At 44.5% G+C, this 26,446-nt stretch overlaps 1 protein-coding gene and 1 long non-coding RNA gene across 2 annotated transcripts in view; one reads left to right on the top strand and one right to left on the bottom strand.

Annotated features, from left to right (window-relative positions):
- bms1 (BMS1 ribosome biogenesis factor) overlaps nt 1-19,108 on the bottom strand; it is a 40,863-nt gene extending 21,755 nt beyond the window's left edge. Inside the window, exons 1-11 of the mRNA XM_044179200.1 lie at nt 18,693-19,108; nt 16,444-16,624; nt 15,990-16,180; nt 15,046-15,125; nt 14,508-14,696; nt 14,202-14,344; nt 13,157-13,278; nt 12,830-13,023; nt 12,529-12,671; nt 3,599-4,113; nt 1,552-1,653 (exon numbers count right to left, since the gene is read on the bottom strand). Of these exons, the coding sequence (XP_044035135.1) occupies nt 1,552-1,653; nt 3,599-4,113; nt 12,529-12,671; nt 12,830-13,023; nt 13,157-13,278; nt 14,202-14,344; nt 14,508-14,696; nt 15,046-15,125; nt 15,990-16,180; nt 16,444-16,616 (1,852 nt within the window). The 5' untranslated portion in view covers nt 16,617-16,624; nt 18,693-19,108. The remainder of the gene's footprint in view (nt 1-1,551; nt 1,654-3,598; nt 4,114-12,528; nt 12,672-12,829; nt 13,024-13,156; nt 13,279-14,201; nt 14,345-14,507; nt 14,697-15,045; nt 15,126-15,989; nt 16,181-16,443; nt 16,625-18,692) is intronic.
- Nucleotides 19,109-19,265: 157 nt separating this feature from the next.
- Nucleotides 19,266-22,581, top strand: LOC122867851. The gene is made up of 2 exons (XR_006376007.1): nt 19,266-20,199; nt 22,347-22,581. It is a non-coding gene; the product is annotated as an uncharacterized LOC122867851 (long non-coding RNA).
- The last annotated feature ends 3,865 nt before the right edge of the window (nt 22,582-26,446 follow it).

Raw genomic sequence — 26,446 nt, 5'->3', positions numbered from 1 at the left:
TCACACCTAAGTGTAATTTCTCTAGCCACACACAGGCCTGATTACTGTCACACCTGTTCTCAATCAAGAAATCCCTTAAATAGGACCTGCCTGACAAAGTGAAGTAGACCAAAAGATCTTCAAAAGCTAGACATTGTGCCGAGATCCGAAGAAATTCAGGAACAAATGAGAAAGAAAGTAATTGAGATCTATCAGTCTGGAAAAGGTTATAAAGCCATTTCCAAAACTTTGGGACTCTAGCGAACCACAGTGAATTATCCACAAATGGCGAAAACATGGAACAGTGGTGAACCTTCCCAGGAGTGGCCAGCCAAAATTACCCCAAGAGGGCAGCTCAGCCAAGAGGTCACAAAAGACCCCACAACAACATCTAAAGAACTGCAGGCTACACTTGCCTCAGTTAAGGTCAGCGTTCAGGACTCTACCATAAGAAAGAGACTGGGCAAAAATGGCCTGCATGGCAGAGTTCCAAGACAAAAACCACTGCTGAGCAAAAAGAACATTAAGGCTCGTCTCATTTTTGCCAGAAAACATCTTGATGATCCCCAAGAATTTTGGGAAAATACTCTGTGGACTGACAAGACAAAAGTACTTTTGGGAAGGTGTGTGTCCATTACATCTGGCATAAAAGTAACACCGCATTTCAGAAAAGGAACATCATACCAACAGTAAAATATGGTGGTGGTAGTGTGATGGTCTGGGGCTGTTTGCTGTTTCAGGACCTGGAAGACTTGCTGTGATAAATGGAACCATGAATTCTGCTGTCTACCCAAAACTCCTGAAGGAGAATGTCCGGCCATCTGTTCGTGACCTCAAGCTGAAGCGAACTTGGGTTCTGCAGCAGGACAATGATCCAAAACACACCAGCAAGTCTACCTCTAAATGGCTGAAGAAGAACAAAATGAAGACTTTGGAGTGGCCTAGTCAAAGTCCTGACCTGAATCATATTGAGATGCTGTGGCATGACCTTAAAAAAGCAGTTCATGCTCGAAAACCCTCCAATGTGGCTGAATTACAACAATTCTACAAAGATGAGTGGGCCAAAATTCCTCCACAGCGCTGTAAAAGACTCATTGCAAATTATCGCAAACGCTTGATTGCAGTTGTTGCTGCTAAGGGTGGCCAAACCAGTTATTAGGTTTAGGGGGCAATCACTATTTTACACAGGGCCATGTAGGTTTGGATTTTGTTTTCCCTTAATAATAACAACCTTCATTTAAAAACTGCATTTTGTGTTTACTTATGTTATCTTTGACTAATATTTAAATTTGTTTGATGATCTGAAACATTTAAGTGTGACAAACATGCAAAAAAATAAGAAATCAGGAAGGGGGCAAACACTTTTTCACACCAATGTAGTGATTAGGGCATTTTATTTGTTTCTGAATGACTTCAAACATATCTTTGGCATTTCTGTACTGACATATCTTGGGCTGGGCTTCTATATTGGCTGATAGTAATTTATCACACATATAATGGTAGATCCTTAAAAATACATAATTTTCATAGAAATATATATTATGTACACATGCAATCAGAGCCTCAGGCTACCTGAACCATACACCAGTTTTCTCAGATTGGGGGCAGCTTCTTGTTGCCGTAGAAACACCTCTGATGCTTTCTGTTGCAGACCCTCCTTCCACCTCAGAGCCCCTGTGGATGGAGGCAGGAGATAGAAATCAACCAAGAGATGATAAATAAAATCACTGAACCTCCAGATGCTACCTTCGGTATCACAACAACCTATTTCTTTGTGGCTTAGACATCGACAAAGTTCCTCCTGTCATCAAAACCCATGTGCAGCTACCGTCAGACTCTATTTGACCAAAGAAAGCTTTACAGTCCTTGACCTGAAACAGATCTACTCAAAAAGAATCTTGAAAGAACTCCCTCTGTATTGTCTGAGTTGACACATGGAACGAGTAAGTGTTTCTGTACAGCTACATAATAAAACCCTGCATTTATGTTTAGTTTTTCTCTTTTCAGTTTCATACTCTCTCCCACCCCCAACCCCCCCTTTCCAAAAACCTCTCCCTCTCTCTAAACCACTCTCTCTCTCAAAACCTAACATGGCAGCAGCAGATGCCCACCATTGAGTCTGGTTCTGCTTGAGGTTTCTGCCTCTTAAAAGGAAGTTTTTCCTTGCCGCTGTCGCCAAATGCTTGCTCATGGTGGGATTTGTTGGGCCTCTGTAATTAATATTATAGAGTACGGTCTAGACCTGTCCTATAGGAAAAGTGCAATGAGATAACTTCTGTTATGAATTGACGCTATATAAATAAAATTTAATTGAATACTTGGAAGTACGTCAAGAAATTACACTAACAGCGTAATAAAAGAGAGCTGAAGAATAGAGCTGAGAAAACAGCTGAACTACATTCTCATGACAAATAACATTTAGTAGCTGTTTTAGGAGTTTTTGATCATATCGCATGATCATCACCAGCAGATGGAGTTTGCCCAGTTGTGCTCAATAAACTTTGACCCTCACATTTTAAACCAACATGGACAAGAAGTGTTTAGAAAAAAAAAAAAAAAGAAATTTGAACTACCACCATACCATGACCACTGGGCAAACTCCAGAGATCATGCAATAGGATCAAAAGCTCACAGCTCAAAAGCTCCGGAACAGCTACTAAATGCAGACTGTAAAGAACTCAGCTCCTCGGCTTTTAACCAGGACCAAGAGGTACAATCACATCACACCTGTTTTGGCCTCTTTACATTGGCTCCCTGTTTGTTTTAGGATTGATTGCTGATTGCTATTAGGATAAGGCTTTTAAGGCTCTTCATGGCCTGGCTCCAGACTATATTTTAGACCTTTTAATCCCTTATGAACCTTCACGTAGTTTGAGATCTTCAGGCAGGGGTCTTCTGTCTGTTCCTGAGTCCAGGATGAAAACTAAGGGGGACAGAGCTTTTTCCATCAGGGCCCCGAGGCTCTGGAACAACTTGCCCAAAGAAATTAGGCTGTCAGTGTCTTCTTTTAAGTCTCTTCTTAAGCCGCATTTTTATCGGAAAGCATATCCTGATCTTACTTGAGCTGTCTGTTTATTTTATTGTTTTTTCATTTATTGTTATCTATTTTGTTTTTGCCCATCATGTATTTTATCATTCACTGTGGTATTTTATTTCTCTCTCTGTGAAGCACTTTGTACTACTCTGTTTTGATAGGTGCTCTATAAATAAAGTTTATTATTATGAATTATTATTATTATGAATTATGAATTATTATTATTATTATTAATAAGGACCTTGTGGTGAGACGGTTTTCTCACTGTTTCCAAGGTCAAGAACGAATTTGAAACCTCAGTTCATTAATACTTCCTCAGAAGTGCCTAATAATTATACAGTAAAAGAAGAAACTACACTGAAATGAAAGAAAAACTAACTACAACCACTCATACAGATTTAAAGTGAAAAAAAGATCACTGATATTGGATTGTTACTCTGTATACCCTGATAGGTATTTGAACCAGCATCAAAAGAGAAAAAGTAGGATCAGTGCAACCCCTTTCTCCCAACTAACACTAAAATTAAACTAAAAGTAAATAAAACTAAAAGCAGATTTTAGATTCAACAGTATATATGTATTTACCCTGGTCTTCTTCCTCCTCCTCACTTGCTGTTGATTTTTTCACTGTAGTGTCAGCCTCTTCCACTGATTCATCTTCTGACTCTTCTTCATCACTCTCTTCTTCATCCTCTTCAGAACAGTGTCCAGAGTCTCCTGCTCTCCTAGCCTCCCCCTCTTCTTCACTCTCCTCCTCACTCACCTCCAGGTCATCTTCACTGTCAGCAAACACCGGCACCTCAGCGATCTCTTCCCTCCTCTCCTCTAGTTTCAGCTTCTTCACTGGTGGAGTGATGTCTGTTAGATTCTTATCTGTCTTGTCAGATTCGGCTCTTGCCTCTTTGAGAAATGTGGAAAGGTTATCCTCGTCTTCATCTTCGTCCTGTTCCTTCTCCTCCTGGTCACTGTCTTCTCTGTCACCATCCTCATCATAACTGGAACTGCTGGCATCATCGTCCTCGTCAGTGAAGACCACCATCCTCCTCTTTCTGTGGGTGTTTGGATCCCAGACGAGCTTCTCCTGAGGACCCTCCTTCCCTCTAAACACATACACACACACACACACACACACACAAAACAAGAATAATAATATAAGTAATAGAAGTATGAATAAATATCAATAAATAGGCAATTTTAAACTGAAAAGAGTATATTGCACAGCAGTATTAACACAGAATATTGCATTATGTCAAGTATTGCAGAGATGTTAGTGATCAATGTACAGTTAAATGACTTAGGGTCATATAGACTAACACTTAGAGGGAGGAGTTAAAGAGTTTGATGGCCACAGGCAGGAATGACTTCCTGTGGCACTCTGTGGTGCTTTTTTGGGGGGATGAGTCTTCCGCTGAAGGTACTCCTTTGTTTGACCAGCACGTCATGGAGTGGGTGGAAGACACTGTCCAAGATGGCATGTAGTTTGGCCAGCATCCTCCTCTCTGACACCACTGCCAGAGAGTCCAGCTCCACCCCCACAATGTCACCGGCCTTACGGATCAGTTTGTTGAGTCTGTTAGCGTCCGCTACCCTCACCTGCTGCCCCAGCATGCAACAGCATACAGGATAGCACTGGCCACCACAGACTCATAAAACATCTTCAGCATTGTCCGGCAGATGTTGAAGGACCTCAGCCTCCTCAGAAAATAGAGGCGGCTCTGGCCCTTCCTGTAAAGAGCTTGAGTGTTCTTAGCCCAGTCCAGTTTATTGTCCATGTGTACTCCCAGGTACTTGTAATCCTCTACAATGTCCACACTGACCCCCTGGATGGAAACCGGGGTCACTGGTGCCTTGGCGCTTCGTAGGTCTACAACCAGCTCCTTAGACTTTGTCGCATTGAGCTGCAGATGGTTCTGCTCACACCATGAGACAAAGTTCCCCACCACAGCCCTATACTCAGTCTCATCACCACCACTGATAGATCCCACCACAGCAGAGTCATCAGAAAACTTCTGAAGGTGGCAGGACTCTGTGTGGTGGCTGAAGTCCATGGTGTAGATGGTGAAGAGCAAGGGAGAGAAGACAGTCCCCTGATGGGCCCCAGTGTTGCTGACCATGCTGTCCGACACACAGCGCTGCAGACGCACATGCTGTGGTCTGCCAGTCAGGTAGTCCACAATCCAGGACACGAGGGGGGCATCCACCTGCATCGCTGCCACCTTCTCACCCGGTAGGGATGGCCGGATGGTGTTGAAAGCACTGGAGAAGTCAAAAAATATGATCCTCACCATGCTTGCCGGCTTGTCCAGGTGGGTATAGATGCAATACAGCAGGAAGATGATGGCGTCCTTAACTCACAGCCAGGGCTAGTAGGCAAACGGAAAGGGGTCCAGGAGGGGTCTGACCATGGGCCCCAGCTGTTCCAGCACCAGTCTCTCCAGCGCCTTCATCATGTGGAAGGTCAGTGCCACCGGTCTGTAGTCCTTGGAGCCTTTGGGACACGACGTCTTTGGCACAGGAACGAGGCAAGATGTCTTCCACAGAACAGGGACCCTTTGAAGACTCAGGCTCAGGTTGAAGACATGGTGAAGGACTCCACATAGCTGGGGGGCACAAGCTTTTAGCACCCCGGGGCTAACTCCATCGGGGCCTGCAGCCTTGTTTGAGTGGAGTTTGATCAGCTGTCCTCTCACCTGGTCAGTAGTCAGGCACACAGCAGAGGTTACAGGCAGGGGGTGTCATCAGTGTGAAGAGGGCTGTTAGCCTAAGAGCCAGTTGAGGGGGGAGTAGGACTCTCCCAGGAAGATGGAGGAGGTGGGGAGGGGGGAGCAGTGGACTCAGAGGAGCTTGAGGGCCAACATCAGATGAGTTAGAGGGGGGATGAGCAAGTGTGTCGAATCTGTTAAAGAACAGATCAAATTCATTGGCCCTGTCCAAGCTGCTTTCAACTCCTCTGCTACCAGTCAGTCTGAAGCCAGTGATGATCTTCATGCCGTTCCAGACCTCTCTCATGTTGTTCTGCTGGAGTTTCTGCTCCAGCTTCCTCCTGTACTTCTCCTTGGCCTCCCTGATTTTCACCTTCAGGTCAGCCTGGATTGCCCTCACCTCCTCCCTATTACCATCAGTAAAGGCCCTCCTTTTGGCATTCAGGATGTCTTTGATGTCCTTTGTTACCCAAGGTTTGTTATTAGGATAACAATGGACCATCTAATTGGGACATTGCTGTCCACACAGAAGTTAATGTAGCCTGTGATGCACTCAGTGAGCCCGTCAATGTCCTCTCCATGAGGCTCACAGAGTGCATCCCAGTTTGTCACTTTTCATAACATTCCTGCAGTGTCCCATAGGCCTCCTCTGACCATCTCCTCACTGTCCTTGTGGTCGTAGGCTGACTTTTAACCAGAGGCACATAGCAGGGTTTGAGGTGAACCAGGTTGTGGTCTGACTTACCCGGGGGGGGGGGGGAAGAGCTGTATGCGTCCTTAACATTAGCATACAGCAGGTCCAGAGTCCTCTCCTCTCTAGTAGGACAACTCACATACTGGGTGAAATTAGTCAGTGTTGTTGAAACACTGACATGGTTGAAGTCACCCGAGATTAATATGAGTGCACTCGGGTGTTGAGTCTGGAGTTGTGCTAGGGCAGTGTGAATGGTGTTGCACGCCGATGCCGGGTTAGCAGAGGGGGGGATGTAAACAGCCACAATAATGGCATGTGAGAATTAATGTGGCAGATAATATGGCCGGAGTCCCACAGCTAACAGTTCAATGTCTGGGCTACAGATACTCTGCTTGATAGTAACGTGACCAGGGTTACACCATCTGTTGTTAACGAGAACAGCAAGCCCGCCACCTTTCCGCTTACCGCTCCCGGTGTGATCCCTGTCGGCACGAACAGTCTGAAAGCTGTTGATGGAAACATTATGATCCAGGATATCCCGGTGTAGCCATGTCTCTGAGAAGCACATCAAACTACACTCACGGAACTCCGTCTGACTCCGGGCTAACACCGTTCCATCCATCCATCCATCCATCCATCTTCTTCCGCTTATCCGGGGCCAGGTCGCGGGGGCAGCAGTCTAAGCAGGGACTCCCAGACTTCCTTCGCCCCAGACACTTCCTCCAGCTCCTCCGGGGGGATCCCGAGGCGTTCCCAGGCCAGCCGAGAGACATAGTCCCTCCAGCGTGTCCTGGGTCTTCCCCGGGGCCGCCTCCCGGTGGGACATGCCCAGAACACCTCCCGAGGAGGCGTCCAGGAGGCATCCGGATCAGATGCCCTAGCCACCTCAGCTGGCTCTCTCGGCGTGGAGGAGCAGCGGCTCTACTCAAGCTCCCCGTGTGACTGAGCTCCTCACCCTATCTCTAAGGGAGCGCCCAGCCACTCGGCGGAGGAAGCCCATTTCGGCCGCTTGTATCCGCGATCTTGTCCTTTCGGTCACTACCCAAAGCTCATGACCATAGGTGAGGGCAGGAGCGTAGATTGACCGATAAATCGAGAGCTTTGTCTTTCGACTCAGCTCCTTCTTTACCACAACGGTCCGATACAGCGCCCGCATCACTGCAGGCGCTGCACCGATCCGCCTGTCAATCTCACGCTCCATCCGTCCCTCACTCGTGAACAAGACCCGAGATACTTAAACTCCTCCACTTGGGGCAAGGACTCCCCACCCACGCGAAGAGAGCAAACCACCTTTTCCGGTCAAGAACCATGGCCTCAGATTTGGAAGAGCTGATTCTCATCCCAGCTGCTTCGCACTCGGCTGCAAACCGTCCCAGTGCATGCTGCAGGTCCCGGTTTGAAGAAGCCATCAGAACGACATCATCTGCAAACAGCAGAGATGAGATCCTGTGGTTCCCAAACCGGACACCCTCCGGCCCCTGACTGCGCCTAGAAATTCTGTCCATATAAATTATGAACAGAACCGGTGACAAAGGGCAGCCCTGGCGGAGTCCAACATGCACCGGGAACAGGTCTGACTTACTGCCGGCAATGCGAACACAGCTCCTGCTCCGGTTATACAGGGACCGGACAGCCCTTAGCAAAGGGCCCCGGACCCCATACTCCCAGAGCACTCCCCACAAAGCGCCCGGGGCACACGGTCGAATGCCTTCTCCAGATCCACAAAGCACATGTGGACTGGTTGGGCAAACTCCCATGAACCCTCGAGCACCCGATGGAGAGTATAGAGCTGGTCCAGTGTTCCACGACCGGGACGAAAACCACTCTGCTCCTCCTGAATCCGAGGTTCGACTATCGGACCAATTCTCCTCTCCAGTACCCTGGAATAGACCTTACCGGGAGGCTGAGAAGTGTGATCCCTCTGTGATTGGAACACACCCTCCGGTCCCCTTCTTATACAGAGGGACCACCACCCCGGTCTGCCAGTCTAGAGGCACTGTCCCAGACCGCCACGCGATGTTGCAGAGACGTGTCAGCCAAGACAGTCCCACAACATCCAGAGACTTAAAATACTCAGGACGGATCTCATCCACCCCGAAGCCTTGCCACCAAGGAGCTTGCCAACAACCTCAGTGACTTCGGCCAGGGTAATGGATGAGTCCGCCTCCGGTCCCCAGCCTCCGCTTCCTCTTCGGAAGAGGCGTGACAGCGGGATTGAGGAGATCCTCAAAGTATTCCTTCCACCGTCCGACAACATCCCCAGTCGAGGTCAACAGCTCTCCACCCGCACCGTACAAGGTGTTGGTGAAGCACTGCTTCCCCCTCCTGAGCCGTCGGACGGTTTGCTAGAATTTCTTTGAGGCCGACCGATAGTCCTCCTCCATGGCCTCTCCGAACCTCTCCCAGTCCTGAGTTTTTGCCTCTGCGACCGCACGGGCTGCAGCACGCTTAGCCTGCCGGTACCCGTCAGCTGCCTCGGGAGTCCCACGAGCCAACAAGGCCCGATAGGACTCCTTCTTCAGCCTGACGGCATCCCTTACTTCCGGCGTCCACCACCGGGTTCGGGGATTGCCGCCGCGACAGGCACCAGAAACCTTGCGACCACAGCTACGAGCCGCCGCATCGACAATGGAGGTGGAAAACATGGTCCACTCGGACTCAATGTCCCCAACCTCCCCCGGGATCTGGGAGAAGCTCTCCCGGAGGTGTGAGTTGTAGACCCTGCTGACAGAGGGCTCCGCCAGACGTTCCCAGCAGACCCTCACGATACGCTTGGGCCTGCCAAGTCTGTCCGGCTTCCTCCCCCGCCAGCGGATCCAACTCACCACCAGGTGGTGATCGGTTGACAGCTCCGCCCCTCTCTTCACCCGAGTGTCCAAGACGCGCGCGGAGGTCAGATGATACGACAACAAAGTCGATCATCGACCTCCGGCCTAGGGTGTCCTGGTGCCACCCTGATGGACACCCTTGTGCTTGAACATGGTGTTAGTTATGGACAAACTGTAACTAGCACAGAAGTCCAACAACTGAACACCGCTCGGGTTCAGATCAGGGGGGCCGTTCCTTCCGATTACCACTCTCCAGGTGTCACTGTCGTTGCCCACGTGGGCGTTGAAGTCCCCCAGTAGAACAACGGAGTCCCCGGGCGGTGCACTGTCTAGTACCCCTCCCAGGGACTCCAAGAAGGCCTGGTACTCTGCACTGCTGTTCGGCCCGTAGGCCGCCACAACAGTGAGAGACCTGTCCCCCACCCGTAGGCGGAGGGACGCGACCCTTTCGTTCACTGGGGTAAACTCCAACACGTGACGGCTGAGCTGTGGGGCTATGAGCAGGCCCACACCAGCCCGCCGCCTCCCCGCCCGGCAACGCCAGAGAAATGGAGCGTCCAGCCCCTCTCGAGAGACGGGTTCCAGAGCCCAGGCTGTGCGTGGAGGCGAGGCCGACTATATCTAGCCGGTAACGCTCAACCTCCCGCACAAGCTCAGGCTCCTTCCCCCCCAGCGAAGTGACATTCCATGTCCCTAGAGCCAGTTTCTGTGTCCGGAGATCTGGTCGCCGAAGCCCCTGCCTTCGACTGCCGCCCAGATCTCTCTGCACCGGCCCCTTACGGATCCTCCTGCGGGTGGTGGGTCCACGGGAGGACGGCCCCACGTCGTTCCTTCGGGCTGTGCCCCCACGGGGCCCGGCCACCAGGCGCTCGCCGTCGGGCACCCACCCCAGGCCTGGCTCCAGGGTGGGGCCCCGGTAGCGCCAATCCGGGCGACGTAACTGGCCTTGGTTTTAGATAATCCATAAGGGTCTTCTGAACCGCTCTTGGTCTGACCCGTCACCCTGGACCTGTTTGCCATGGGAGACCCTACCAGGGGCATAAAGCCCCAGACAACATAGCTCCCAGGGTCATTCGGGTACTCAAACCCCTCCACCACGTTAAGGTGGCTCGTCCATTTTATTTGCCAGTGATCTCACGTTGCCCATTACGAGAGAAGGTAGACACAGCTTAAATTTTTTTTGTCTGCACCCCTCTCTCTTCCCTTGCCACTTCGTTCCACCTCGGCATCCTCGGTGTGTCCTCCTCCAGATCTCAGTGGGGACATCGGTTGTCTAGGGCACCATGCCACTCGGCTTCAGCGCTATCAACTGTTCCCTGGTGTAAACAAAACAGCTGAACTGCAGCGGAGCCCTGACCGAGTAGCAGGAGAAGAAGTTCCATGGCGAAAAAAAGTACCAAAACACTTTCTTCTCTCATTTTCATAAAGAGCGTATTTTAAATTATACTTACACACAAGTTACTCAAGTTTGGAAAAAAAAGGAAAGCTAAAAGTTGGAAAAAGTAACACAATGAGACAGAGTTACGGTAACAGGCAGCATGCACACATTTGCGCATGCGCAATAATCAATTTCTACTCATAATTTGATTTTGTTTTATCTTGCAAACTGGTTCTGTACCTCATATACAGTGGTGTGAAAAAGTGTTTGCCCCTTCCTGATTTCTTATTTTTTAGCATGTTTGTCACACTTAAATGTTTCAGATCATCAAACTAATTTAAATATTAGTCAAAGATAACACAAGTAAACACAAGTAAACAAAAAATGCAGTTTTTAAATGAAGGTTGTTATTATTAAGGGAAAACAAAATCCAAACCTACATGGCCCTGTGTGAAAAAGTGATTGCCCCAACTGTTAAAACATAACTTAACTGTGGTTTATCACACCTAAGTGTAATTTCTCTAGCCACACACAGGCCTGATTACTGTCACACCTGTTCTCAATCAAGAAATCCCTTAAATAGGACCTGCCTGACAAAGTGAAGTAGACCAAAAGATCTTCAAAAGCTAGACATTGTGCCGAGATCCGAAGAAATTCAGGAACAAATGAGAAAGAAAGTAATTGAGATCTATCAGTCTGGAAAAGGTTATAAAGCCATTTCCAAAACTTTGGGACTCCAGCGAACCACAGTGAATTATCCACAAATGGCGAAAACATGGAACAGTGGTGAACCTTCCCAGGAGGAGCGGCTGGCCGACCAAAATTACCCCAAGAGGGCAGCGACGACTCATCCAAGAAGTCACAAAAGACCCCACAACAACATCTAAAGAACTGCAGGCTACACTTGCCTCAGTTAAGGTCAGCGTTCAGGACTCCACCATAAGAAAGAGACTGGGCAAAAATGGCCTGCATGGCAGAGTTCCAAGACGAAAACCACTGCTGAGCAAAAAAAACATTAAGGCTCGTCTCATTTTTGCCAGAAAACATCTTGATGATCCCCAAGAATTTTGGGAAAATACTCTGTGGACTGACAAGACAAAAGTACTTTTGGGAAGGTGTGTGTCCCATTACATCTGGCATAAAAGTAACACCGCATTTCAGAAAAGGAACATCATACCAACAGTAAAATATGGTGGTGGTAGTGTGATGGTCTGCGAACTTGGGTTCTGCAGCAGGACAATGATCCAAAACACACCAGCAAGTCTACCTCTGAATGGCTGAAGAACAATATGAAGACTTTGGAGTGGCCTAGTCAAAGTCCTGACCTGAATCCTATTGAGATGCTGTGGCATGACCTTAAAAGGTAGTTCATGCTCGAAAACCCTCCAATGTGGCTGAATTACAACAATTCTGCAAAGATGAGTGGGCCAAAATTCCTCCACAGCGCTGTAAAAGACTCATTGCAAGTTATCGCTTGATTGCAGTTGTTGCTGCTAAGGGTGGCCCAACCAGTTATTAGGTTTAGGGGGCAATCACTATTTCACACAGGGCCATGTTAGATTTTGTTTTCCCTTAATAATAACATTTAAAAACTGCATTTTGTGTTTACTTATGTTATCTTTGACTAATATTTAAATTAGTTTGATGATCTGAAACATTTAAATGAGACAAACATGCAAAAAAATAAGAAATCAGGAAGGGGGCAAACACTTTTTCACACCACTGTAGATAGATACTGAACAGCTAAAACTGTACAAAAAACAATATCAGCAATGCAGATGTATCAATAAGGTTCTAATGTCTATCCCTAATGATATGCAAAGTGAGCATATTTCATGTCTCCAATGTCCCTCACATCTGTAGTTGTACAAAAGAAACGAAGAGACAGAGACTGGAGCTGTGAGGTGTCTCACCCGCTCTGCTCGTCAATGTCTGTGGGGTCCAGGTTGGCAGAACCACTGAAAAGAGACACCTTACTGGCAGCCATCTTGGCATCCAGGGTCGAATGTGTGTCGATGAGAGACTGGACCAGCTCTGTGGTGGGCCGCACCTCTTCCTGTACCAGGGAAAGATGAATACACTTCACACCAGGTACAAACAAAACTCAAATTTAAAGTTAGTGAATACAAGCACAAAAACCACTGACAAGTTTTATTAAAAACACGGACCATTCAGATGAAAACAAAATTCCATGCCAAGCACACACACACACACCTGCTGTTGATTGACATGGTTAGCAGGAAGGTCAATATACACAGCATCCTTGTCATATACGACCCCCCCGACCCCTGCCATGGGTGCATAGAGCAGACGCTCCTTCTCATTCAGCGCTCTCTTCTTTTGAGCGTCTGGCAGTGGACACGGGTCTAGCAGGAAGTTCACATCTGCCACCTGAAAGTCTCCTACACCTGCAGGGAGTAAGAAAACACAATATATTATTTTAAATGTTTCCAGGGGAAGTTCACTAATACTATTTGAAGCATTTCTGTTTTAGACAACATGATGTGGTTTTTGTATGTAACTAGTACTATGCTTATGTACCTGGAATATGGACCTGGCCTTTGTTTTTCAAATATGTCCCTCGCAGGTAGCCGTAGAGCGAAACTGTCCGGTCATACTTGGGGTCTATCCTCACCCTCTCGGGGTCAGTCAAGTCCTCCATACTGTTGAGAAAGTAATGATTGAGTGAGTATAAAGTAAAAGAATGCAAGTACACTTGGATAAAAAGTATGTTAATTACACATTAACTGCTCTTTCAAAATAAAAATTAAACATCAAAACAGCATTGTGGTTGTTTGGTCTGATACCAGCAAGGTTAACAATTCACTGCTCATGAGTTACTCATACAATGAAGCAGTTTAGGCATCTGTGTCAATTGTCTTGCAGAACATCTGATGAGATGTTTTTTCTGACATGCATTCTGGCAGCTGAAGGTAATACTATTAATGATGGGTCCATTGTATGTAGCTGTGCCAGTAAGTCAAGTCAGTGATCCTACATGCCAAATACCAGGGCCCTGACACATCTAAATGGAATCCAGCCATTTATTCATTCGTTATTACTTACACCTGTGACACAGCTCTATCGCAGACGGTAGTTGACAAAAGGCGCCAACAGAATGTTTATCTAAACGTGCGAAATTAATAGGACGAAAATGACTGCGTTCTCTATCGGGGTAAATTTTACCCACTGGCGCTTACAGGTATATTTGCCCATTTTTTAAATCTGGCTTTATCTTGACAATTTTTAACAAAAGGGGGTGCTGCATAACACACTTTAGACCCCAAGCTGCATAACACAGCTTGTACATCACCCTCAACAATGCCACAAGATGTGTACATGAACTGTTCAGATCATGTCTTAAGATAGACAAAAATATGGTATGTAAAACAATATGTTAAAAAAAAGGCTGCAACTAAATAAGTTGATGGATCATTGTTCTCTTTCACTTTACATCTTCACATCATCATCATCTATCTACAGTTCACAGAGGAAATACCATAAATCTGCTGCAAACAAATGGTGCAAACTACTGTAATGGGGATTTTTGATGAGCATAAGCATGCAGTCTCAGGTTATCACTCACCGGTCAACCAGCACATAAGGGTGGGAGGTCTGCCACACCAGAGGACGAAACTTCATGACAGAGATGAAGCGGCCAAGGTTCTTCACTTCCTGAGTCTGATATTCACCGTACACCATACCAGAAAGATAGAACAGCTTGGCCCCCTGACAGGTTCAAACACAAAATGCATACACAGGAAAAGAAAACAGTCTTTAATCGCAGGGTCATACTATCACAGTACATAAAAGTTACTTTCAAGGTACAAGACTATGTATATAAGCAAAGGGAGCATTTTCAGCAGTAAAGATGTGATTATGTTGTGTTTACCTGGTAGACCTCAGTCCAGAAGCGATGTTTGAGGTTTTTCTTGGTCTTCCTTAGTGTCTTGTTGTTCTTGAATGAATCCAGGTGAGTAAGCACACCCATGATACGAGGGAAGCCGTGTACCTGACAGATGTTGAGAAACTCAAAAGTCTCCATCTCAAAGCCAAAGCTGGCATCAATCAACATCAAAACCTGGAGGGAAAAAACAATGCATTCATTTAATGTAGCTAATAATACTTTATTCATCCCTCAAGTGGCTATTCAAATCAAGTTCTTAAGCTATAGTACTGAATTACGCCGATGTGCCATTCTGTTTACAAAAGGTTAAAAGGTACATTTATCAGCCTGTCACTTAAGTGACAGACTAACTGTTAACCAGCCTTATGGACTTAAAAAAAACTTTCAATACTGACAACAAACAGTGTAAAGTGGACTATATTACAAAGTACACAAATATCTTTTGTTATGTGGTACTGCTGCACATCTTATTGCAATCAACATTTATTACATGTCCTTGTTTACTGTGAATTGAAAAACTCACCAGGTCAGCTACTTTTGCGAGGTCGATCATTGTATTAATGTCATTGTTACACTCCATGAAAGTGAGGCGGCGCTTCTTGCCTAAAGAATACAAAAAGTAGTCACTTATCAAACATTTAAAAAACATAATGGTTAAATGCCTAATGGTGCCCAGATGACCATAAAAAGATTCCCAAATGTCTCATTAGTTTTAACCACTTTTTTTCAAATGTCCAATTTTTGTGGTTGCTTATGAAATTGTTCTGCACATGGGCTGGCAGTGTCTCGTAATATGTGAATGTTACTGTTATATCTCTGAAAACCTACAATGCTGTTATCAGCAAGCTAACATGATCACAATGACAATGTTAATGCCAATGTTGGGGCGCCCTGGTGGCCTAGGGGTTTAAGGTGCAGACCATGAACCGCAATATGCAGTTAGAATCCTGCTGGCGACCTTTTGTTGCCTGTCGTTCCCCATCTATCTCGCCTCATTTCCTCTCTGCTCTCTACTGCCATGTCTCCATAGAGGCATAAAATTTCATCCAATAGTTGTTGAGATTTTTCAGTCTTGACCAGTGGTGGACCGCCAGACCAACATTATCATACCTAGAGCCATGCTGTTGGCGTGGCTATCAAAAAGCATTAAGTTTTTGGTCAGGTGGCAAAGGGAAATAAACAGGTAAATGAAATTAAACCATAGAGCACTCCAAAGTAATGCCAAGCCATGTAAAGTTAAAAACATGATTATTATCATTAATGCAGATATTTAAGTTAAAGCTAATGCAAGCAAATGCTATTTTATTCAAAGAATGTCAATGTGTTTCTGTTGTAACTGTAAAATCTATAAAAACGTAAAACTGCTATAGGGAACAATTACTGCAAAAATATCTTAACAGCAGCACTTGATGGAAGTGAACCCTATCGAATCCATCTACTACATAAGAAATCAGTGGCCAAACTTACCAGAGACGATGGTTACAGGTCCACATATGTCCCCGAGCTTCTGTCGGGTGAAGTTTTTGATCAGGCAACGGATTAGGGTGCTTTTTCCCACCTTGGGGGGTCCAACTACTACAATCACAACTGGAGGGGGTTCCAGGGGAGTCCGGTCTACAAGGGGGATGTGATGTTTTTTGGTTTTTATGTCCTGGGCCCTAAAGACAAATATACATGAAGAGTAGTTTCACGTAGTTTTAGTACTCACATTTTTATTAGTTGACTATAGTGGAATTGACATAATTCTAGGTTATTCCTGCTTTAGATGAATTAATTAGTGGAATTATGTCAAATAGGTGGAAGTGGAAGCATAAAGGCCAATAGAATTGTCATTACATCTTGGATGCTACAGGGGATTGAAGTCTCCGTCTGCCTGACAGATGTTAGCAGTACAGCTAATAAGAGAGCCACCAGGACTGACCTGTGGAAGGTCTTGGCCATGCGTACAGCGGACTGTACCGCGAACGCTTTGGGGTTGCGTTTCCGTTCATCCTCTTCTGTGGAGCCCCCCTGCTTCTTGAGCTTCTTCTTCTCTGCCTTTGGTCCGCTGTGCTTTTGCTGATGTCGCTTCTGTTCCTTTACTTTCTCATCCATCCTGTCCACTAAAGCACAAACAACTTCACTTAAGTGTATCTCCACAGACCCTGGGTCAATGAAAATGCAGCTACTGGGATTTATGATTTTATTCATTGTCACTACAAGCACCTAAATGTACCAGCAAGGAAGAGTTTACAAAATAGTGTTCAACACGTATTCCCATGCAATGATAACTGACAGAAATAAAAGATATGTTTACTGTAATGGAATGCAACAAGTTTCAAGTCTCTGCAAGTAGATCTTTATACTGTAGGGGCATTCCTTCATAAATCCATCCCTTTCTGACCTCACCCCTTTCGATTTGAATGGATTTTTTCCTGCATGTTAACCTGAATGAGAGAGTGTCAGAATGAGGCTTGATTAACCAGAATGACAAACCATTCAGGAGACAGGGGCCCATATTGGACCCCCACCACACCTAAAGACAGATATCTCTACCGTCAGGTGAGAACTTTACCAGGCACTAGGAATCTTCATTACTTTCAACCCATTTCCAGGCTGAAGGTCATGACACAGCAGTTCTTCTATGCAACAACTCAAATAGAAGTAATCACAGTTGAGGACGAAGTCCTGACCTTTGACGAAATCAACGGCTGTGTCACACTTCAGTATGCCAGAGACTGGTGGCTTGGTATGGTGGTGTCTGCTGAACTGAAGCAGCATCAGGTAGAAATTTACTTCTTGCACCCAAAAGGGACCTTCCACATCATTTACTTTCCCAAGACATCCTGATCAAGTCGTGGTTGATTTAGGCAATGTGTTCACACCAGTGGAGCCACACAGTAACAGGCAGAACATACTAAGTCCAGAGGAGATGAGCCAAGCATCATCAGGCCTTGACCAATGGCTTCAAAAGAAAAAGGAAAGATCTTCACACCTTCACATGACTTTGCACTATACAAAATTCATTCACATCGAAAGGGGTTGACTTTTGACAGAATGCCCCTGTAGAGACCGGTGGCTGCCTTACTATTGGCTAGGTTTTGTCAGCTCAAGCACAGAATGACAAGGACAATGCCACTTCACAATTCTTCTAAGGGACAGATGATCTGACTCTGGGCTCTCTCACTGCTGATTCTAAACATCATATTCAAAACTAGCTGCGACTTTCCACACCTGCTCGTCATCTGCAGTGGACAGAGGTCATTGAAATGATGGTGGTGTTTGGGAAAGCCCTCTATTTTTCTGAAGCTAGATTTCCAAAACCTGAAAAATCCAACCTAAAAAATGTATAGGGGTATCGCTCGTCCCCACACCTCAAAACGGTGTAAACCCCAATACAATACACACTAACGTAAACAGTTTTATGGAAGACAATAATCCACACAGCAACATATGCAGTCACAACTAACGCGAACTAACTTAACACTACTGCAAAACAGTTCAACAGTTCAGCTAAACACCAGGAGCGTTTTAATGACTTTGGTTTAAAACAAATACAAAATAAAATTAACAAAATGCGCTTTGTCTGTGTTACTAGCTCACAATAGTGACGAAATCGCCAATACTTTGGGAAACGTGCTATGATTATCTGTTAAACCCATGTAAGTTACACCATCCAAACACAACGCTGCTGCCTGACTCTGGTATGTCTTTGTTTTTCCAGTGTTAGAGAGGCCACCGCACTTGTTTTTTGTCCTCTTTATACTCAGCTGAACAAAACCCCCATCAGATTCTGTGTCTAAACCCAAACCATGATCTTTTTCTAAATCTAACCAAGTACTTTTGGAGCCTATAACCTGACCAAACTGCGACCGCTTCGCAACGTTAACCACGTGTTACCTTCCCATCTGGGCCACAGAATCTGATGGCTCACTGATTTTGGTGTAACACCGGGACTATGTATTTCGGCTAGCTTGTCATTATGTAGGGACCCATTGGTTTGTCTTTGTTTCAGTGTATGTTAACGGGACCCGTGAGCGGCCATAATGAATAACACGCTAAGTCTGTGTCGTTAACTTGTACCGTCAGGTGTGTTTCTCTGCCTGTAGGAGCAGAAGCTCGCTAGCAGTGTACGGTGTTTTCACAACAGCCACACGCATCCGTTAGATGCTCAGGAAAAGAGGACATTACCTGAAAATAGCCCTGCTGTAGTCGAATCCCAATCAAAGCCAGTTTTCTTCAGTTCTCACGTGTGTTGTGACCACGGCTGATGGTGGTAACCTCCGGCCCGGAAGTGTACGGAAGCGTCACTTCGTAGTAAAACGAGTGGAAACAAACTTCTAAAAGGTTCCGCATAGTGGGGGACTCCTACAAACCCTCTACAATGGCGCCCTCTACAAGCTTGCTTGACATGAATGTGGCCTCTCCTTGCCGAATGATGAAAAAGTAATTTAGTGATGAATGTTTCATAAAAGCATTTACTTTGGAGAGAAAACTACTTTACAAAAAGAACAGCAGAGGGCAGCAATATCATGTTTTGAAGTGAAAGAAGGTGAACGGTGAGGCCAGAGGAGGTAAAGCTAGGCTCTTCCCGCTCCCTTCGGGGGGCTTTTCATTATGCTAACGTGTCTGTCAGTGTGCAATCCGTGGACATGCGCACAAGTAGTCCTGCCAGTCAGAGGTTACCGCAAATGTGCCTGTTCAAAATGACTATTGATTTGGATGAAATAAAACAATCCAACTCACGCTCAAGATAACACAATGGTTTTTAATCATTGGAAATGTGATAGTTCGGTCTGCGAATCATCGGATAATCTACTTCATTTGTAATTAAAAACGAAAACAATGTAATTCTGTTTTGTTTTAATCACGTGTTCATTCAATACAATTCATTAAATATATGAAAAATATATGTTCCAGATAGTAAGTCATTATGAAAGTTGTTGTAAATATACATCACAGTATATAATATAAAAATAATAAATTATTTTGAAATTAGTGTAACCCTCTGTAGAGTTCTCTATTTTTAACTTAGACTACTAGGCTATAATGTGGTTGGCTCTGCCGTCGTGCCTCTGCAGATGCCTTGTACTTTTTAATGTATCAGTGTGTTTATTATTTATTGTCGACACTGCCGTGCTAGTTCTAGTTTGTAGAATGCAAATCAAGAGTTCTACTGAAAACCTGAACATACAGAACTGTTCTGAATAGAGTTTGTTAGAGAAAAACGTGCTGTGTCTGCTGCCACAGAAAAGAAACCCAGTCCCGGTCTGTGTGGCGGCGCTGCGGCGTCTTGAGCTCTGCCAGCAGTCGCCTGCACTGTCCGCAGCTAGCTGGCTAGCAGCTAACTTTAGGAGAGAGCGCTGACTCTTTTTTTCTCTCTCTCTTTTTTCTTTCTTTCTTTCTCTTTCTCTTTATTTCTTCATTTATTCTCTCTTATTTCTCTTCTTCTTTTCTTTTTTTCCTTCTGTTTACCCGCGACTCCAGCTCGCAGCCCCGAAACGGATGCGGGAGGCCTCGGGTTTTAGGCTGACTCGAAGCTGCTGACTTGCTGCTGTTCACAGTCTGGAGCAGCTCCGCTGTGAAGAACCGTCACATGGACAGGGACCTTTTCTTTTCTGTGGCAGCAAACACAGTAACTGTTATACTGCAGCCTGAGCTCAGCTGACACTTTATGGCTGACTGAAGTAACGTCAGGGTAAGGCTCACTTTCACAACAACACCGCTGGTTACCCAACAGCAACGCAGGTGCAGTCAGGCTGTGGGAGTGCTAACCAGAGGTGGAAGAAGTACTCAGATCCTTTACTTAAGCAAAGTACTAATACCAACCCCACTGGGAAAATACTCCACTACAAGTAAAAGTAAAAGTCGTCACCGTGCAGTAAAACGCTCCTGTCAGTGTTTTATTGTAGCTGATGTTTCTGGATTCATATTCCTGCTGCATTAATGTGGATGTTGCATTTTACTGCAGTGGATGTTTAAGGTTGAGCTCATTTTAACTATATACTGTTGGGTAGTTTCATCTACAGCAATGCATCATGGTCTATAAGATCATCATGTGTTTGCACTATTTGAGAATTTACTGTATGTTATTTTAGAGAAAATGTGTATATCGAGATATATATCGCTGCATAGCCTAAAAATAGAGATATTATTAGCAATAAATCCATGGGCTGTCAAGTAAAATGGGAATTTTCCCAACAATAACTAACTGTACAAAAAATCTTTTTCTTTCTCATTACTTTCAAAATATATAAAAATGTCTTTATCCTGAGAGAGAATTGTTTGCCCAGTTTTCCTTCTTATATAAAGTTGAACATCCAACCAAAATATTCTACTACACATACAGTGATAAAACAAATGACAGATTGTTTCTTCTTGTAGTTCACAGAAAGAGCAAGAATATTCAATATTAATTCTAAATCTCTCTAATGTCTTTTTTGCTGGATATGTATTCAATGCAAGATTTTAAAGGAAACCTCTCACTTTGTTAAGACTAAATTTATCACCAATTAGCCAAGTTTTCTGCCAATTCATTTCTCCATGAAGTGAAACCCAGAGAGTCTTCCTGGGGAGAGTTACAGCTCGTATGCAGTTCCTGATGTATTTCTTCCAGCATTTATTCTTTCTTCTCATATTTCTTCTCACTCATTCTTTTAATAATTGGTTCCAAATCCCAAACATTTTATAACTTTGAACATACATTTGTGCCTTATTGTGTCAAATGCTTTATAAAAATCAACAAATAAAATAAAACTATTATCTATGGTATATATTAATTGTAATCAGTCATATCCAGTATTAATCGTATGTTTCCTCCTGGCATGAATCCAGATTGGTCTTCATCAATAATATCATCCAATCCTGATTTGAGTCTTTAAGCAAAGACCAATGCAAATATCTTGGCATTATTATTTAACAGGCTAAGTGGCCTCCAATTCTCTTTTTTTTAAAGGGATCAATTTAATAAGATCTCGACGAAGAGTTGGCAGTAATTCTCCTTTTTCTATGGCTTCTTCAAACATAGTTACTAAAATTGGGCTAAAGTCTTAATAAAGACTTTATAAAATTCACTTATCAACCCATCATTCCCAGGAGATTTATTATCATTAAGAGAGTCGATACATTTTTGTATCTCTGTTAAACTAATATTCAGTCATCAGTACCTTTAATGTTCTTTTCTATGTCTTTAAGAAACATATCAATACAGCCTTCATTTTCAGAATTAGTAGCATATAACTTTTGATAGAAATATGCAACATATTGGGAAATTTCTTTTTCGCTTACAGAGGGAGGATAGCTCATAGTTTCTATTTTTTAAATGAAAAAAGCATTTAGTGCGTTGTTCACCTTGGTCTCACCCTTCCTCCTGGACCTGACAACACCACCTCTGGTTGTAGAGACAACAGTTCTCTCTTCTCCAGATAAGCTTATTTTTTCTGACAGTCTAATCGTTTTTGTAATTATTCAGGATTCTCTTTCTTTGTTTGCTTTTGCAACCCGTTCCCCAAAAGCTAAAGCAAAATTTCATTCATTCCCAACATTTTTCTAAATTGTTTAGTAAATTAGCTTGTCTCCAGTATTTGTCAATTATTTTTTAGGTTTAATTTTTAAATTCATTATTTTGCAATAGTGTTTTATTTAATTTCCAGTAATCCTTATTAAAGTTATGTCTAATCGATCCTATATTGACTTTAATTAACAGCCTTATGATCTGTGAAAACTAGGGTTCTGTTAGCACTGAACCCACCTTGTCCGCTATGTCTGAGGAGACCAGCCAGAAGTCTGTGCAGGACTGCTGAGGTCTGTCTGTCTGTCTGTCTGTCCCCTGTTGGTTCCCCTCAGTGTTTGTCTGTGTGTCTGTGTGTGTGTGTGTGCTGGCAGGGCGTGGCCTCCGGCTCTCCAGAAGCTTCTCACCGTGGGTTTGCCACTGCTCGTCAGCCAGCCGTCCTTGCCAGGCTGCCTGCTCACGGACTGTCTGCCTTGGCCTGGGAATCATCCTCGCTTCAGGGAGCTTCCCTCCACACACCTGGTTACACTTTCGACTCGTTCATACAATAAACCACAGACTAACCACTGACTCTGTTTTAGAGTCGTGCTTTGGGTCTTGTTTATCATTGGAGGCATAGATATTTATAATAACAAGTGAGATTGGTCAATATCTACAAGGAGAATGATCCATCTACCAGTGATATCTCTTAGGCGATTGATAATATGACCTTTAAACTTTCCCTGTACAATAGCTACCCCTGCTGACCTGTTACTACCAAAGGAAACATTTTCCCCCACTGGCTCCTCCAAAATGATGCATCTGTTTCTTGGATAAAATAAAGTCAGCACCTTTGGCAATATAAGAACACACATTTTCTTTTAACTGGTTTCTAATAACCCTGGGTGAGTATATCAATCAAGTCCTCTTTGAAGGGGAGCAGGTTGTTCTTCAGGTAGATGTTCTTCTTAGACCCTCTCCATAACACATCTCTGGCAGTTCTTGACAGGAACCTGATGATTACTGGTCGCACCAATTGGTTGGACCCTCTGTCTTTAGGTTTCCCGATTCTATGGACAACATCAACTGCAGTTACAACCGGCTGGTCTTTAAGAGCCATGTTCTGTTTTTTCAAATCCACGACTTCTTTATGGCAGAAGTCCAGTGACTTTTTAAGACTGTTTATTTAAACTGTGTTGTAATGGACAGCCTTATCGGTTTGGTCTGCTCTTTCATTTCTCTTTCCGAAGACGGCTGTAATTATGGTGTTTTGTAGCTGAGAAAGTGTTTTTGCAGGGATGTGTATTCTCTTTTTGGTTACCTTTCACCTTCTTAGCTGGCTATTTCACTGGTGTGTTCGGGGAAGAAGTGCATACTTCATTATTTTCCGCTTGACAAGAGCAAGACTGAATCTCTCTTATGTTATCTTTTTCTTTAATAACTATAACGTCCATACAACGTCCCAGCCGGAGGAGTTCCTCTTCCCCTGAGTTTTCCATCGCTGGTACTTGCTATTAGCATAAAGCTAGTCAACGTTTGTTTCGCGTCTCGTTCTAAATGTAGATCTTTCTCGTTTCTCTCCTCTCTCCTCCTGTTGCTTTCAGCAGGTATTTTCTGCCTCCGGAGCTGCAGAGTCTGGATCTGTGGTATTGGACCACCTGCTGCCCTCGTGTTCCTGCTAGACAACTGCTACTGCAGTTGTTGTTATTGGCGCGGTTACTTATAGTGACATTGTTTTTCCTATAGCTGTCATTCCTATTATTACTAATTTATTAATATTAACACTACAATTACTATTCTACTATTTAAAAAAAATAAAAAATTCTATGTGGTCTTTGCATTGTGCCAAAATGAGCATTCAGACTCAATGTCCCATTTATATCTCTTAAGGAAAGATTTTTCTGGGTAGAACCTGTGAATTAATTTAAATGTAACTTCTCTGCACATTCTCTATTATTCCATTCCAAAATAGGATTATGTAAGGAACCATGTCTTTTTGGAATAAAAAAAAAATTGAGACCAAAAGCTGGTCGAAAAACCCTTAATCAACTCTATCACAAGAGGAATTTGGGAGGCATTTCTCAGGAAAAGTGTGGTGTCATCAGCCAGTTGACTAATGATAATATGTCTATCAGTTACCGAAATCCCATGTAAAGCACTATAAGATCAGAATTAGAATCCGAAATACTTTAGAGATCACCGAGGGGAAACTCTTTTGCTACAGCAGCTCACTATCACGTCAGTGCACACAGGGATAGAAGCACTAAGCAAAAAAATATAATACACTATAATACAGGTCAGAAAATAAATTAAGTAACAAGTGGGTATAAGTATAAAATAAAATAAGTGTGAAGTACAAAGTGGGTTTACCAGTTGATGATAATAATATTGTATAAGGTAATAGTGCATGAACTGCCAAGTTAAGTGTAGCTTATTTATAATGAGACGGAGGATATTGCACAGCAGTAATAGAGGTATGAATAAATATCATTATCAATAAATAGGGAATTTCAAACTGAAAAAGGTATATTGCACAGCAGTATTAACACAGAATATTGCACAATTGTCTCAAGTATGGCAGAGATGTAATGATCAATATCCGGTTTAGTGACTTAGGGTCATACAGACTGACACTTAGAGGGAGGAGTTGAAGAGTTTGATGGCCACAGGCAGGAATGACTTCCTGTGGCGCTCTGTGGTGCATTGTGGGGGGATGAGTCTTCTGCTGAAGGTACTCTTTGTTTGACCAGCACGTCATGGATTGGGTGGGAGACACTGTCCAAGATGGCGTGTAGTTTGGCCAGCATCCTCCTCTCTGACACCACCGCCAGAGAGTCCAGCTCCACCCCCACAATGTCACTGGCCTTACGGATCAGTTTGTTGAGTCCGTTAGCGTCCGCTGCCCTCAGCCTGCTGCCCCAGCATGCAACAGCATACAGGACAGCACTGGCCACCACAGACTCATAAAACATCTTCAGCATTGTCCGGCAGATGTTGAAGGACCTCAGCCTCCTCAGGAAATAGAGGCGGCTCTGGCCCTTCCTGTAAACAGCTTGAGTGTTCTTGGTCCAGTCCAGTTTATTGTCCATGTGTACTCCCAGGTACTTGTAATCCTCTACAATGTTCACACTGACCCCCTGGATGGAAACCGGGGTCGCTGGTGTCTTGGCTCTTCGTAGGTCCACAACCAGCTCCTTAGACTTTGTCGCATTGAGCTGCAGATGGTTCTGCTCACACCATGAAACAAAGTTACCCACCAGAGCCCTGTACTCAGTCCCATCACCACCACTGATACATCCCACCACAGCAGAGTCATCAGAAAACGTCTGAAGGTGGCAGGACTCTGTGTGGTGGCTGAAGTCCATGGTGTAGATGGTGAAGAGGAAGGGAGAGAGGACAGTCCCCTGATGGGCCGACATACACTAAGATATGAAGAGCTAGGAAAAGAGAAGCAAATAGGGTGAAATTGGGCAACCTTGTTTAATGCCACGTGACACATTGAATCTAGGGGATGTACCAAATTTTAATTTGACTGCGCTACTGCCATTCTTATATAGGGTTCTGTGATGTATAAAAAAGGTGTGACAGTGGACAGATGATGCAGTTGTGCCACACGTTGTATTTAACTGACGTCACTTTAAAATGACAGCTCCGAAGGAAGGATGTCTCATTTTGTTAAATGCCTGTTGCCTGGACTCCTCTCTCCCCGTGTCTCTTCCTTGCCTCCTCTGCTCACATTTCGGGTGAGAGAGACTAAGATGCGAGGAGTGGAGGCGAGTGGAAGAATCGAGGATGTACAAACTGAGAAATGAGGAGAGGGGGGTGCCATTAATTGTTGGTGTAAGAGAAGCAAGACCACTTTAATATCTTGAAGAACTAAAAGGGAACTGAATTTGCTATTTGGTCTTGGACAAAAAGATGAGACAATAAAAAGAAATGTGAACGAAGATAAGACAAAGAGAGAACAATAGAAAATGTAAAAGAGATTAATCCCAAGAGGAATTATAGCTGCTGCGCAGCTGTGAGTTGGGGCCGGGCATTTTGAGGAGGAGGAAGAAGAAGAAGAAGAAGAAGAAGAAGAAGGAGAAGGAGGAGGAGGAGGAGGAGGAAGAGGAAAAAATGAACTCAAATGCAGTCCATCAGCAGAACATCCCGGACCAAAGTTACTAAACCTTGAAGTCACGCTTCTCTAATCCACACGGCACAATGGCTGAGCAGACATAGGCATGTTTCTTCTGCATCATCCAGGACTCACACTCACAACCTTAGACACCACGGCCAAGATCTTGCTGAGGTACCAGCCAAGCGAGACGCTATTTGTTAGATTAGTGTCAATCAAGCAAAAAAATGTGAGCGGAAGCTTGTCAAAGGCTGGATAATGAGTTAATAAGAGTCAGAGAGAGTCAGGTGTGTTAGAGTGGGGAGATACCTAAAACATGCATGGCAGTAGCAGGGT

The sequence above is a fragment of the Siniperca chuatsi genome, linkage group LG20 (genome assembly GCF_020085105.1).
Source record: "Siniperca chuatsi isolate FFG_IHB_CAS linkage group LG20, ASM2008510v1, whole genome shotgun sequence".
NCBI classification, from domain to species: Eukaryota; Metazoa; Chordata; class Actinopteri; order Centrarchiformes; family Sinipercidae; genus Siniperca; species Siniperca chuatsi.
Note: the sequence above shows the minus strand (reverse complement) of the source record. Positions and strands in the feature narration are given on the sequence as shown.